Genomic DNA, 15,863 nt, shown 5'->3' on the forward strand with positions numbered 1-15,863 from the left:
GCAACAGTGAAAAGGTGAATCCAGACTAAATCTACTCCACTTTGAAATCCTCCGCTCAACGACATCAATCACAACTGACTTTGAAGATTCATCCCCGAGCTGCAGAATCTTAAAGTACTCTCAATTCTGATCAAATAAAACGTGTTTACTGGAGGGAAGCCAGAAGTCGGCAAGGTTAAATGTTTTCCTCACCAGAAACGAAACGGAGTGAGAGAAAACAGAGCGGCACAAACTAAGATTAAGCTCGCAGGATCCAACGGAAGGTCGAACCAAAAGCCCTTTCCCCCACGTAATCCTTAATCTCTATATGTTCTCTCAATTGCCTGGTCAGCAATATATGGAAACAAGAGCTACAATCAATTTTCCATCCAAGATACACAAGTCATTTCTCAGGAGCTATAAGACGCCACGTGGCTACGGTGGGAACAAAAGCTGCAACGTGTCCAGGTAAAACATCAGAAAGGTTGAATCATTCTTACTTAAGAGATTAGTGGGGTTATCTGAGTCAGCTGTGTAATAGAAATGACTTCTTTAGATGTGTTGTTGGAAAATCAAACCCAAAGACAAAAAGGATAATGTCAGTTTAATGTCTTCCTGCACTAAAAGGCCGTGGTAATTAGCCTGTCTGCTGTCTGAGAAGCTTGAATGTTTTCAGTCTGTTTTCAGAACACCTGGAACAGACACACTTTTGTGATTCATTTTAGATTTTCCGGTGCATAACCAGACACTCATGATGTTCTTTAAATGTTAAAAACATAACACTTAACATCGGACACATCGAATCCTCGACTACATGATTTAGTTTTTATATAGTGAAACACACAGGATGTCTTAACGGCAAATTAAAAAGCACATTACCCAGGAAGTTTAACCGACAAGGCCAGCTGTTGCAGGCTCTACGTGTGAAAAGAGAGCTAGAAAAGCTGCCTGAAATGTAAAGATGCTATTACTGAGACACATTCATAGTAATATAAGGTTTCTTTGCGCTGAAGAAAGAAAAAAAACATGCTGCTTGTGTCTGCATTCTATCATTGATTATGGGCATGTATGCAACTGGAGAAGATCAAATGCAAAGTCATTTTCCGAGGCATCTGCTCCTCCCCGTTTTTTGATGAACCAAGCACAGACACTTTAATCACAGATTAAGATACAAACGGCGTGTGAAGATGTGCTTCCTCTCTCCCCGCATCCCCTCAATCAAGTTCACACACTGGCTTTAGAGCGTTAACGCGTTTTTAACGACAAATAAAAAACACTTTTCGGGAGGTGAGAAGAAGATGCACCTCTCGCCCTGAAGCAGAGAACTGGTAAACTGTCCACTTTAAGGGAGAACAAATGATCACATGATATGAAGCCAGGATGTGCTTGTTTTACTTACTTCCAGGATGTATTTCTGCAGGGACTGGATGTCTTTCAGGGCCTCTGGGTCCTGGTGAATAACGACCACCTCCTTCAATGGGTACTGAAATCCATGCCAACATTAGAGCGGGTTAATAGCTGCAACATAACCTGGTGCATTAGATCAATAAATATGGACTATAAAATCTAACAAACAAACATATTTGATAGGGATCCTTTAAATAACTGTGAATAATAATCTCTTGGATATGTTCTGATTAAATAAATGGTCTACTGACCAAAAACACAAACGTGTCTTTGGCTGTCTGTGCTGCGGTGTCTTGTTACTTAATTGGCCAACGTGGCTACATCTTTAGAACACAACATCAGACAATATATCCCATGTTTCCTCGCTTTTACACTGGAATGTATGAACAGATTGAGTAAAATCACTGAGTCACCTTAACAGGCAGAGTCTTCCTGTCTCGGATCACTCGACCCAGCTCAATCACCGACTGCATCTGACAGACGGCGCTCTCGATGCGCTTGTCAATCACACTCTCCCTGAAACATGAATTAAGGAACTATAAGTATCAGCACATCATATGTAGCGTTACAATGCCATGGTATGTATGTTATTCTGCAGTTTGGGACATACAGAAGAGAACGTTTTTATCTGCAACGCTGAACCTGGCGAGACTTTTGCAATTGCAAAGGGACCGAGCAGTCTACTTATAATAAGTGGATGTACGGGGATGAGAGGAACATCAAAAACAACCCCACCTCTTAGGAGAAACACTCTGACTTCTGTGAAATTCTGTAATTTCAGGGCACAGTTAGGGGACGTAGGTGCATTTGTGCCATAACTCACAGGCAGCGGTCGGCGTATTCTGGTTAATCAGTGGTTTTGAAAATATAAATGTCTATTCTGTTGAGGAAAATGATGAATAGAGCGTGATAAGGTAATGACCACGCATCTAAATAAAGACAGAATTCAGAACAACCAATGTCAGAGTTTAACTCAGAAACACCCACTAATAAGGTGACTTCCACTGCTGGGTCTAAATTACAGCCACACAGCCACTGATAATCATGCATAATAGTGATATTAGCCCCTAACTGTGTGTCTGTGTGTGTGTGTGTGTGTGTGTGTGTGTGTGTGTGTGTGTGTGTGTGTGCACAATGCCTGTTCATTTACTCCAACAGTCTGCTTCTGCATGTGTGCACACAACAGTGGAATAGAATGAGGCAGGAGCGGACTCCAGGGACAGCCAATCATTTAATGAGCTGATTGAGGAGCAGCTCTTCCCACCGCCTGATTGGTGGCTGACCTTCGGGAGGGGGGTGAAGTGCTCCCATACGACGGCAGGAAGGACAAGCGGCTAATAAAACTGCAGCACTGAGTGCTACCAAAGTGACAAGGGAGATTATATGAACCATTACACAAACTATTTTTCTTACACTAAATCAAATGGAGATTTAATCACGTCAGAACTTTTGTGTCGTTAAAGATGATGCAATTACATTTGGGCAATTAGAAGTTCCTCCCAGGCTTCACAAGACTGAACAACCACCAAGGCACACTTTTCACAGAAGAAAATGAAGTGAGAATTAAATGATCATATTTAGTGAGCAACATTCATGTGCAAGGCTGACAATCAGACACAGGCCTTGTGCAGTTCTGTCTAGGTATTTCTCTGCTAGTGCATCTCTTAAACGCTTCTCTTTATCTCTTATCGCTCTCTAAAATCAACAGTTTATATCTAAACATTTAAACCCGATGAGGCTGCTTTTTAGAGAAGATAGCAGGGAACTGGAGAGAGGCTGAGGATTTCAATGGCTTTCTGCATATCAGATGACCAGGTTGTTACTTGGAACTAACTTTGTGTCACTGTTAAAAATGGTTAATCTGTGATGAATTTTGATCACCTCAAAAAAAAAAAAAATCTATGGAACCAATACATTCCGTAAAATATCATGTTAAAATAAATATTAAAAAACGAAATTTGACCACAGTGTTGGTGTAGCAACTTGCAACAAGGAGGAGAGAAGAAATGGTTAAGAACACAAAGAGAGCAGCTGCTATGAAGCCTGAGGATTTATCTAGAAGCTACTGTGGACTCTCAAGCTTCAAGAGCTTCTACTCTGACTGTGATACCATTGAGGTAAAGTAAGACGACGCATCCTGGATGAAACCGATTAGGCTCTGCATCAGCAACGTCTAGCCCTTGAGAAAAGGGGCTGACGCGGGTTCATCTGTCTATTTTACACAGATGAACCCCGGACGGTTCTCTGTTGAGCTTGACACTTCAGCTGCATTGTGTGTATGGAAAGTGCTATATGAAGTTACTATCACATGCTGCTCTAAATCATTATTGCTAGATAAATATATGATTATACACAATATGCAATGTCACCTTGTGAGCTGATGCATTGCATTCCATCAATTTAGTTCTAGAATAAATACAATTTCCATAAAGCTTCATATAATTCATAATAGTGTAATATGGTATGGTTTATTGTATCTGTTTTTCAGGTGGGGCAACATGCCTTAACTCTGATACGCTGGAGGAAACCGTTTAAAGAAGTACATACATCCTCAATTTCGCAAAACCCACTTTTAGCTAATACAGACAGCGACAAGTCACCGGGTTCTTTTGGCCTATTTTTCTCTCTAATACAAGCTTGAAATGAAGCGTCTGTAAAATGTCGGTTTTATGGAATGATTTTTCCAACCTGACTTGGGGCAACATGAGATAATGGATGCTGCTGCTGTCCTTCTCCTCGACAGAGGCGGGATCGATGAGGTGACGCAGATTTTGGTACATCATCTCCGTGATGAAGGGTGTGAAGGGAGCCTGAGTGGACGGAAGGAAGAAAGCAAGTAAAAAAAAAAGACAGAAAGAAGATTATGAGATGCTTTGCACTGTAGTTCATTTACATTTTCCCGACATAAAAAGGTCTAAAAGTCAGAAGCATCTGTATTCAGTGAATCCGTTTTTTTTCCACTCAATGATGCAAAAGTTCAAAAGGAAGTGTGCCAGAGTGAGGCTGCTTCTAATGCAGCTCTCTTCCATTTCAACCATAGTTAATTAATTTGTGAAGCTCACAGCTGATCTGTATTGATCTGGGTTAGGCAACTGGCGCTTGGCGTGCCTCTCGCCTCACATGCAAACATCTTCAATGTGTTATAAATAAAAACTCCTACTGCTCATGCATTATTCATAGCCATGCAAGCACACACACGCACACCTCTTCCATCGCAGCGTTATTTCTTTGTGTCTTGCATACACAAAAGCAGAAACTCACCACAAGAAATTTCTTCCATACAATCTTTTTTTGTGTTTTTTCCCCCCCTTTTCTGACAACACACACACACACACACACACACACACACACACACACACACACACACACACACACACACACACACACACACACACACACACACACACACACACACACACACACACACACACACACACACACACACACACACACAGTATGACTCACCATCAGCCTGCACATGGAGAACAGAACACTGAAGAGGGTTTCCAGCGCCCACAGGCAGTCCTCAGTGCCACTCTCTCCCTGAAAAAGTTCACGCACACATCAATACAGTCAGTCCCCTTGGAACTGTGAGAAGATAAAAGTGCCCGAGTACACATCAGTGCATGTATCCCCAATTCACTTCAACCAAATGTTGCCTGGCAAGCAAACTCATTGCTATGAAATGTCTGTACATGGTGCCTTTGATGAAGAGATTTAGTGGTCGCTTAAATCACTGTTTCCATTATAGGAATGAATAATTTATGTGCTACACAAAAAAACAACAAAATACATTGACAGGATATAAACTGTAAATCCACTCATGTATAATTAGAATGATTACTATATAACACGCACTGATTCGGAGCCATTATCTCACCTTTAGACGGCGTCTGTTGGTCCTCACATACCAGTTGGTGAGCATGTCTACGAACTTGACCAGGCGAGGCACGACAGTGTACAGGTGGTAAGCTGCAACGAGAAACCACAGTCAAGTTTGTCCTATCTAGTTTATTGACGCTGAATGTAGAAACATGAAGGATTTTTAAGATATGAGGAGGTTTCTTCTTAGCCCCTGTGCATGTCAAGTGATGACACCAGTGTGTGTGTGTGTGTGTGTTTATTTGTTTTTAGCTGGTTTTGTTTGTGTCTTCCTCACCCTCCATCTCAGCCTTGAAGAACTGGATAAGGGACTGTGTGAAGGACAGAATCCATTTGTCCATGATGTTGTCACTCTGCTTTGCCGTGTTTTCATTGTACAGGAACTGAATCTCATCCTCCTGATATATGAACATGAACACACACACACACACACACACACACACACACACAGTTGAACAAAGCATTAAGAAAGAAAGATTTATTTTTGTGCAGTTTCCCTATGTCCTTTGCTGTCTATTTGTTTCTCTTATCACTATTAAAACATTACTGCAGCTATTAGAACATTATTTCATGGAACTAACAAACGAGTGATTTCCTTTTTGTATCGTAACAAACTGCTGTACTATCAAACAGTGCCGTGCTTTTTAAGACAAGTAATCGCTAAAGCGCCATAGCAGGAGTTGTGGGAGGAATAAGCTTTTTATTCTGTTCATTACCTTCTGCAAACGTTGTACGTTCTGCACCAGGAAGCGATAGGCATTATACCACGGCAGGAAGACATCCTTCAACACGTCTCGCACACCATCCTCTTTAAAACGCAGGTTCTCAGCTCTCACTACAGGAGAGTTGATGAGGTACAGTCTATAAAGAGAGACAGTGAAGGAGACGGTGAGTGTGGCGGGGTTGATAACCAGGACGTGAGAGCATAGTGTGGAGAGGCCAAAAAAATAAATATCTGAATTCAGAGGCGTATACGGTCACAATGAAAGGCGCAGATACATGCAAAAGCGTAAATGAGATATATACGCACACTGCGGCACAGATGTGTATACACGGGCTCGATGAAAAGAGAGGAGTTGACCCGTAGGGTCCTGACGGGCTTGCAGACCTCTAACAGTGTGTCCACAGGTAATGACGTAAATGTGTGCATAGATGTGTATGATGAGTGTGTGAGGCCGTTTGTGTAAGTGGACCTATATACGTGGACCTCCTACGTGGGCTAAGTGGACCTAGGTTAGTGCGTTTGAGGAGAGAGAGATGCGAAAACTAAGGCAGTCAGAATAAACTTTAAATAACTGCGCAGCGTTGCCATAGTTACACATTCACCAAACTTTGCACCAATGCCAGCAGTTTAAACGTAAGCTAATGTAAAATCACTCATTCTGGAAGAAAAAAACAACATATAACCTAAAGTTTAATCATAATGGGTTAGGGGAGGCTCATATTAGGGGTGGGGGGATGGAAGAAAAGGTGACTATTTCTACTACTAGTATCGCCATATTTTGTGTGGCAATACTGTATCCGTACACGGATGCCAAACATCAATCTTTTCTTATGCAAGCTATTAATATTGCAAATACAATTTAAAATCTTTGTTAACAATTGCTTTTTCAGTGTTTTCTTTCAGAGATTTTTTTCTGGTGCAGTCATGGGTGAAGTCAGCGGGATCGGACTTTTGAGACTGAAATACAAACAGTTCAGTTTGTCAGGTGTATGATGCAACATTTATGAGACGTTTTTATGCCCGTGTTTCTCATTCTTTCTACATGGCTGACAAACCCATTTTGCTGTGATAAAAATAATTGAAGTGAGATGAACCAAGCAAAAACTGTATTGTATTAGATAAAAATAGATGCTGCATAATTTGCAGTTAAAATAATATTTATATGCACAATACTCAGCATATCTCACATATCGCAATAAGCTCTTATCATGACATATCATATTATAAGTATCAATATTGGTGATTCCCATCCTGAACCGATTGGATTTGTCCATTTCGTTTTAAGTTTACTAAATCAGTGTATGTGTTCGACATGTATAAGGTACAACATGACTCTTAAGTGCAGCTGTTGGTTGAGCATTTAAACTTCAATATGGAGCTCATGCAGATGGCCGTTAGGCCGTTAAAACCCTGTTCAAATCTTCTTGCCGCAACTGTCTGAGGAAAAAACTACTCTTGATAAAAAATAATAAAAAAATTAAAAAACATATTGGACACTATTAAAGAAAAACCAGGCTGTGCATGCTTAATGCAAAGCTATTCAGCTGTCAAACATATTTGGATTGGATTAGCTTTACAAATTAGCCTAAATGTCCACCTTGTATATGTTCAGCGCGAACCAAATTTCACCAACAGCATCTCAAGACAAGTAAAGACAGTTTTGACATGACAATGACAGAAAATCTGACTAATCCCTATGAATAAAATAGTCTGTGGCAGGCATGAGCACATTGGGTAAGAGCGGTTACAAAAGGTTTCAATAAAGACTCTGGAGGCAAGCTAACATGATGCAACTTCATGCAATGAGGCCACGAGCGATTTTAATAGCAGCAACTGTTGAAGATGTAGTTGAAATGAAATGTCGAGTAGACAGAACCATCAGTCGGTTCAACACCTCAAAACCAAGACAGATGCTCGTCACTAAAAATACTTTTTAAAATAACCATCACAGTCTAACGTAAGAGTAATGGCGGTTAAAATACTTATGGAGATCACTGTACCATAACTGCTATACTGCAAGTTAATTTTTAAGGTTCAAAAGAGACATATTGTTAATGGAAGCCCTAAAGAGAAACAGACTGCCGCCTTTCTCTCTTTATCTCTGCAGCTCCCTCTTCATCAGTATATACTGTATGTGACCATATGGCGCAACTGCATAGTGCTTTATTCATAAGGCCATATGGCCATGGCACTCTCCCTGCTCAGGGCGAAGAAATGAATGTATGAGGAGAAACGTGTGTATGTATGTGAATGTACAGTATGCGTGAGTGTATCTATACTGTTGGTCGGACAAAAAACGAGCCTAATTAAGCATGGATAGTGATTCAAACCTTTTAAAACCATGCCTGCTAATAACATAAGGTAGGTTAACAGTAACACACAGAACCCTGCCACCGGCACACAGGCATGCATGCTTCAGACACACACACACACACACACACACACACACACACACACACACACACACACACACTCATTCACATTCAAGCACAGAGCTGACCTGAGGGCATCAGCTCCATATTGCTGCACTATCAGTCCTGGATCCGGGTAGTTCTTCTTGCGCTTGCTCATCTTCTGTCCATCGCTGCAGGAATGCGACAACAAAGGCATTAATGCACATAGACACGCATGCATGCATGCACAAAAGTGCATGTTAGAATCCATGTACTTGGTATTCAAATTAGTGAAGCCCTTCCAGGTCAGCAGGCCTGTAAGCCCAGTACTACGTTTAGACCCTGGAGCTGAGGACAAGTAGTCCTATCGTAGAGCAGCTCTAAGGGCTAAATGTTATGGCACACATACCACACTGATCATGAGAAAAAGCAGATGAATAGGCAGGTGAATGAAGGAGGAGAAAAGGAACAGAGAAACGGGGGGCAATCAGCGGCAAAAAATAAATAAATAAAAAAAAACACGTCTGCAGAAAATAGATCGGAAATTAGTTGGAAATTGACTGTAAGCACAGGGTTGGTAATTTCCTGTATTGTTCTTACTGTCAATGAAGCTCATTAAAGCTGAAAATCAAAAGTGCATCCTGCTATTTATTGTGTAGCCAAAGGCTGATTAGGAAATTGGAGGGACTTGAAATTGTAAAGTATCAAGAGACACATCGTTGGTTTTGATCTTGTCAGCCTTAATCTAATAAAAATGTATTTTATTTGCACATGAAAGAAAGATGAGGAAGATGGGTTTGTTAATAAGTGAATGGACTCACCTTGCAAGTACCAATCCGTTAACAATGACATTCTTGAAGGGTGGTTTGCCAAACAGCGCCGTGGAGAGCACCAACAGGGTGTAGAACCTACAGCAGGATGCAAAAACATACACAAACAGAACAGAACAAACAAGGTCAGGTTAGCAGCAAGACCGAAACGTTATGATTAATTTCTTCTCTGAGGTAGGATTTAGGGTAAAAATAATTCAAACCATCATTTTTTTTATTATTATTATTATTATTATTATTTGATATGTATGCATTTAAGTCGAAGCTAAAAGAAGAACCGGGGAACCATGCATTCATCCACAGCTTACCATCCTCTCGTCTGGTCAATGCCTTCGGCGATGAAGTCTGCTGGGAAAGAGTCTTCAAAATCCTTCCTGTTCTCAAAGGGGTAGTGGACCTGGGCGTAAGGCATGCTGCCGCTCTCAAACCAGCAGTCAAACACCTCCGTGAGCCTCCGCAGCACGCCCTTACCACGCCGTGACGGGATTGTCAGACTGTCAATGCTGGGCCGAGAGAGTGCGGACAGAACAAGGGAAAGCAAGTACAATTGTTAAGACAAGTGGCAGGGTTTTAGAGGTTATTACTGCCATGGGGAACACTTGTGAATATATGGCTCTAAAGGCTTTTTGGCTACAGTAAAAAAACAAGGATTGCAGAATCCTTCACCACTGGGAACGAGGTTTAAGAAAAGGACAGAGTTGCTAACGTTCCACTACAATAAGCTTGGATATTGCTTCAGTTCATGAGCTTTAGACTCAGTCCACCAACTAAACCATAGTTTCTTGAGGAAAGCACAGATGAACCTGGCTGCAGTAACAAAGTGCTAACCTGTGGGAGGTCCCCACTAAACCACGATTAAATTCATCCGTATGAAAGGTTCACTTAATTGTATTCTTGGTTACGACTAATAACTAAGTTTGAAATTAATACAAAAAAAAACAACAAACAGAACATTAACATGAGATATCCACAGGACGTTGATTAAGCAAGCCTTTACTTTGTTTTCCCCTCCAGCAACAACCTGCTACCCATTTCTTAAATTATGAGCACTCAGGCCTATAAACTGCAGATGCTCTACTGCAGTACTCTGCTGCTCCTAAGAGCTCTGCTCCTGGGCCGATTGAGGAAACGGAGAGTGTTAAGCAGTTTTATTCCAAAAGGAAGTGATCTGCCAGGTTCATTTTGAGTCGTTTTTTGCCATTTTTACGGTGCATTATTAAGATTTTGCTAAAATGTTCGCAATGCGGGCAGAGCCATTATCCTTGGGAGCTGGCCACTTCACGCCGTATAATGCCATGTGACATTCTGTCCAGTTAGTACATCACACTTTGAACACGTGTTCAAACATCTGATGAACTGCTGCAGAGCTAAACAGTCATTCTTTAGTTAGATGAGTTTCTTTTTTTAATCTTCGAGATAGCTAAAATCATTTTCATCAGACCTGCTGAGTCATCCTGTAAGCACACAACCCAGACACAGGAGCAGGAAGAGCTCTACGTCTTCCTCCCCCCATCAATTAAAGATGGCCAGCCCCATGGAAGTTCTTAAATGTAATTAGCAGACGAGGAGCGGACGAGGAAAGTGATCTGTGTTCCGCGGCACGTCTGTTCAGGCAGACAGGTCACATTAAAGAGGCAGATGGCAGATTTAACATGGACAAGCTCATACACTGACACACACCCAGACAAGCCCAGAAACCATATCATAAACATATCAGCTCATGTCCACCCAAGTTCTTACACACACACACACGCACACGCACACGCACACACACACACACACACACACACACACACACACACACACACACACACACACACACACAGAGAATCTGAGGGCATCACACTTCCACAGCAGACACACACTACCGAGTACATGCTTGGTTGGCTGACAGTCTCTGTGTTTGATCAGTGACTCACCTCTCCCGATGCAGATCCGTTACTTTGACTCCAGTCAGTTCCTCCAGTTCAGCCATGGACCCGACACACACCACCTGACGAACAAGCGAACACACAATTTTTCATTTTTAAAACTCAAATATCAATATGAGTTTTTGCCTCCAAAATCAAGTACTGGTCTGGTACTTTCACCTATTTTATTTGACCATACAATATTAAAAAAATGTGACAATTTGGTGTATTGCATTAAGCTAATGAGAAAATGTATACCATTCTCATTTCTGAATTAAACCAATACGACGTGTCAATCAGTAGGATTCAGGCTGTTTCCCCTTTTCCAGTCTAAACTAGTTACTTGTCACAAATTTACTGTTGAGACAAGAGTAGCAGGGATGTTTCCTTTTAACTCTTGTAGGCAGTTGTACCCTGATTTAAAGTTATTTGTTTAAAACCCACATATAACTATCAACACTGAACCTCATGCAAGTTATCAGAGTTCAACACAAATTAAAAGTAGGCCCCCTTCAACACACTTCCTGAGTAACTTTACCTGAGAAAGTAAGGTAAAGTGTGTTATCTGGTCTCCTCAGAGAGATAACCTGTAGGCTCTGCTCTACTTTCATCACAGCACCAGGTATCATGGCCCAGATACAGTGAGACAAAACCACCGTCACATTCAAAAGAGGAGTAAAAGCAACGTATCGGAAAAGAAAGGCAAAGAGAGAGAGAGAGAGCGAACAAGAAGAAACGATAAGAGAGAAAGAGATCATGCTGCCACACACGGAACAACACAGACAGACAGCCACGCTCGCTCTCGGCTTAAGTTTGGAGTTTGATTTGCCACTCAGGGGTGCGTGAAAGCGGCACCGAGGAGCGCAAGTGTTCTGGAAACAGCCACAATGCTATTTCCAGCAAGCAGGTCGCTAGCTGTCCTTCTTTCAGCCATGGGACCAACACTTCATTTTTCAAACGCTCAAACAACCCAATTCTGACATCTCTATTCAGTTCAGTGTACTTCACAGAGTCTGCTGGGTTTGGCAATGAGCATCCACAACCGGACTAACATTTAAACAGTTCTGTCTCCATGTCTTCTGTCCTTTTATTATCCTCCCTTTTACTTTGCTTCCTTATTTTCTTCACCGGCTAATTTATTCTGTCCCCTCTTCCACCTCCCCTTATTTTCCTTGTCTTCCATCCATCCTCCCCCCCAAACACCATTTGTCTTCAGGAACTTTGAAGTCGCCTTAATCGACATGTAGAGAACCCAAACACATTTTGGTTTGTGTTTATTTGACGATTACATTAATGAATCATTCATGTGTTGAGTTTATGGTAATGTTGCCGGAGGGGAGCTCACTCCCGACTGCAGCACGGAGTCACGCAACACTCTTTGGTTTGACACCACGGTCACCTCACTCTGCCATGCCAGAAAGTCTCTCCTACACAAGCCTACACACAAACACAGAAAAATGGCCCGATTTTGCTAAATTATGGGAGAGTCAAAAAGAGGTCAGTGAGAAACATTTTACTCAACAATTTATGAGAAGTGTTGGATTTCTGCACCCTCGCAGCAAACCAATATTTCTTTGGTGAGATATCAAGACATTTGTTCCCCAAACTCCTTCCCCAGTAAATAAAAGTGAGACTTATAAAGAGTTCAACTTTTCAATTATGCCCTCTCATGCTTCACCCAGATTGATTTGTGTGTGTGCTGCCAACTCTGAGTAACTGTCTTGGTATTTGGTCATGACACAGACAAATTGTTTGATCTCTGCAGAGTAGAAAGACACATTAGAAGCATTAAGTGCTCTAATAAAACAAGGGTGTATTTGTGATTTCCTGACCTCCTCGAAGTCTTCGCTGACCCAGAGAGGGATCGGCGTGCCCCAGTAACGGTTCCTGGAAATCGCCCAGTCCCGCGCGTCTCTCAGCCAGTTCCCGAAACGCTTCTCACGCACAAACTCTGGAACCCTACCGGAAGAAAAGAGAGAGAGATTACGATGCGTGTTCTGATTTCAGTTAATTAAACAAAAAAAAAAATGAAGATTCAAGTCATTCTGTGTGATCGAAGTCTATTTTTGTGACACACAACAAGAGTACTGCGGTCAAACCTCATTTGACAGCCATTTACTTCCCTTAGAAACCGTTCAGTTTGCTGCAGGGTTCATCAAGACTTTTGAAAGGCGTTTTCAACGCCACATAGAATGCAATTTAAAAGTCATTTCACTGTCATTTGGTCCAAAGTGTGAAAATATTGAAAACCAGCAGGGATGATATGGCCTTGAAATATTTATTATTACATTAGATTTTTACTACACATAGCAATAACTGAAAATGATATAATTAATTCAATTAACACAACCTGAACTTGGATAAGGGGCATTAAAGGATAAATGGGTCGGATAGAAAATAATTGTTTTAATCAATTCTAAAGTCCTTTTTCTACCCTGACCTACTGATACCCTGCTAATATAATGTGCAAAACATTTTCCGTCAACAAGAGCAAGCATTATTGTAATGCCCATTATAATTCCTTACTCCTACTGAGCTGCCTTATTTTTCTCTTCTTCCTCAGTTTAGCCTTAAAAATAAACTGCGCTGCTGTCGTTATGCAGCTCAACTGCAAAGGTTAACGTTCCCTTCAAGGCATATTCCTCCTCCTCTGCACCCCGTTTCTGCTCTTCCCTTTTCCCATTTCGCCTCGACCGATTTCTAGCTTTAATCCACTATCTCACAATCCCTTCCTCTTCCTCATTTTTTCCCTCTACCCCCTCTCTCGCTGCCCAGGAGGACAGAGCAGGGGGGGTATAAATCGTTGTCAGGATCTACGCGCTAAGCAACGAGTTCATCAATTCCCATTTGTATGAGGCATTTCTATTTAGACCCCTAATATATCAATTTAATGATTTTTTTTTTTTGCTGCTGCTGCTCATCAGTCCCCCTCCTCTAACACTCCTCCACCCCTCACCCTCCCAGTCTTGCTTCATGCTAAAAGTAGGATTTAAAGTGTGCTGTCTTGTGGTCAAGACGCACCGAGGAGCCATTTAACATATACAGGTTTCTATTATAAGTGAGAGACGCTAGGGATGGATACAAGAGGGAGACAGAGGGACAGAGATTGTGGTCAGGACCGATTTAGCATGCGCGTGGTGGGAAAAAAAAGGTATGGAGGATGGGAAATAAGAACAGAGGGAAGAAAAGAGAAACTGATGACTGACAATTTACAGCTAATCAGGTGACTGTTCTCTAAACCCCTCCTCTTGAACAGCGATCGACCAATCGTGGCTTAGTTACCTTAAATATACACGGCAGGTCTGTCAAGCTTTGGATTTATGCTTCTTAAAGTGACCGAGCTTCCAGCACCTTGAACTTCAAAAAGAGACCAGCTCCCCTTCGAGAGCGGTCATTAATTCGGCCCTTCATTTATTCAGTCAGACATCAGGAGAAATCTGAAAACTAGACAAATAAATACTTAGCTCGAGTCTACCCACTGCACCATTTGAGACATAAAATGGAGAATATGGTAACTAGCACTTTGCTTTCTGAAGGATTCTGTATGTATGAAAGTGGAGTCTTATCAAAAAGACAAGAAAAGAAAAAAAACTTCTTTAACAAAATCAAATAATTAAGGTTGGAGCATAAGCCTAATTAGAAAGCTGCATAAGAGCATCACCCTGCAGCCATAGAGACACAGGGAGGAAGTATGTGCGCATATACTTTATGAATAATTTCCTGTAGGCTTCCCAAAGTACAACAGCTTAATTTATCATTATAAATTATAATGAATTTACAGTGATTCCTTCGAGACGGCCATTATAAACGTTTCATCATGTCCACAAATGTGTTACAGTCCTTTGCATTCTACTGTAGAGCTGAAACAACTTAATAATTGAGGGATCTTTTCAAGCAGTTACAGTTAAAAGGTTCTTCATACGATATTCAGAGCAAGGTAACGTCTACCTGAGCAAAGAAAGAAATCACTGTCCCTCTGTGTGTGTTGTAATCCGACGTTCTCTGTGCGTTGTTTACACAGCTGGGCGCTCATACAGCGGTTACAGCTGATAGTGCTCTACAGACTGACGGCATTGTTATGGAAGCTTAGAGCTCATCCCCCCTCTGGTTCCTCCCCGCAGGTTAATACTGTTCACTCTGCCAGCAATGTTACGGCTGTTTGTACCGTTAGCGCTGTTATCGGCTCAGCAATCACCAGGTTGAGAGCTGTGTGGAGGCTGCAGAAATGCTCTGAATTTCTAATTTAGCAAGCCAAATCTCCAAATTCAACAGTTCAAGCTTCTCAATGTGAAGATTTGAGGATTTCTTAGGTTTCTACAAAAAAAAAAAATGTTTTAAAAAAAAGCAAAAGAAACATGTTTGGGTTTTGATCAGACAAAGAAGAAAAAAATCCTAATGAAAACAATCATTAGTTGTCCGATCCTACTTAAAACAAAGCATACTGAAACACACCGTAAGTTACTTACATATGAATTACATGTAACACATACTCCTCATAAGAAATATGGCCTTTAAAGTAGTGTGTGCGTTTGTGCCGGGGCTCCGTGTATGTGTGTGTCTGTGCGACTTCACCTTCCTAGCGGCTACTCATTCATCTCAGTTTGACAGTCCCATTACCAGAGGCAGCTACTGTGGCTCAGAAAAGAGCACTGGGAGCACCAGGGGTAATACCACTTAGCAAAGCCATCACGTGGATGCTTACTTTTGCGTCCTTCTTTACAATTAGCATCATGCTAAT

At 41.5% G+C, this 15,863-nt stretch overlaps 1 protein-coding gene across 1 annotated transcript in view; it reads right to left on the reverse strand.

Moving 5' to 3' along the window:
* iars1 (isoleucyl-tRNA synthetase 1) overlaps window positions 1-15,863 on the reverse strand; it is a 44,511-nt gene that overhangs the window by 12,856 nt on the left and 15,792 nt on the right. Inside the window, exons 14-25 of the mRNA XM_084039311.1 lie at window positions 12,958-13,084; window positions 11,135-11,208; window positions 9,524-9,718; window positions 9,207-9,293; window positions 8,493-8,576; window positions 5,985-6,129; window positions 5,546-5,666; window positions 5,267-5,358; window positions 4,852-4,929; window positions 4,075-4,196; window positions 1,800-1,902; window positions 1,379-1,462 (exon numbers count right to left, since the gene is read on the reverse strand). Of these exons, the coding sequence (XP_083895437.1) occupies window positions 1,379-1,462; window positions 1,800-1,902; window positions 4,075-4,196; window positions 4,852-4,929; window positions 5,267-5,358; window positions 5,546-5,666; window positions 5,985-6,129; window positions 8,493-8,576; window positions 9,207-9,293; window positions 9,524-9,718; window positions 11,135-11,208; window positions 12,958-13,084 (1,312 nt within the window). The remainder of the gene's footprint in view (window positions 1-1,378; window positions 1,463-1,799; window positions 1,903-4,074; window positions 4,197-4,851; window positions 4,930-5,266; window positions 5,359-5,545; window positions 5,667-5,984; window positions 6,130-8,492; window positions 8,577-9,206; window positions 9,294-9,523; window positions 9,719-11,134; window positions 11,209-12,957; window positions 13,085-15,863) is intronic.

This window comes from Eutrigla gurnardus, assembly GCF_963514095.1.
Source record: "Eutrigla gurnardus genome assembly, chromosome: 2".
In the NCBI taxonomy this organism is placed as follows: domain Eukaryota; kingdom Metazoa; phylum Chordata; class Actinopteri; order Perciformes; family Triglidae; genus Eutrigla; species Eutrigla gurnardus.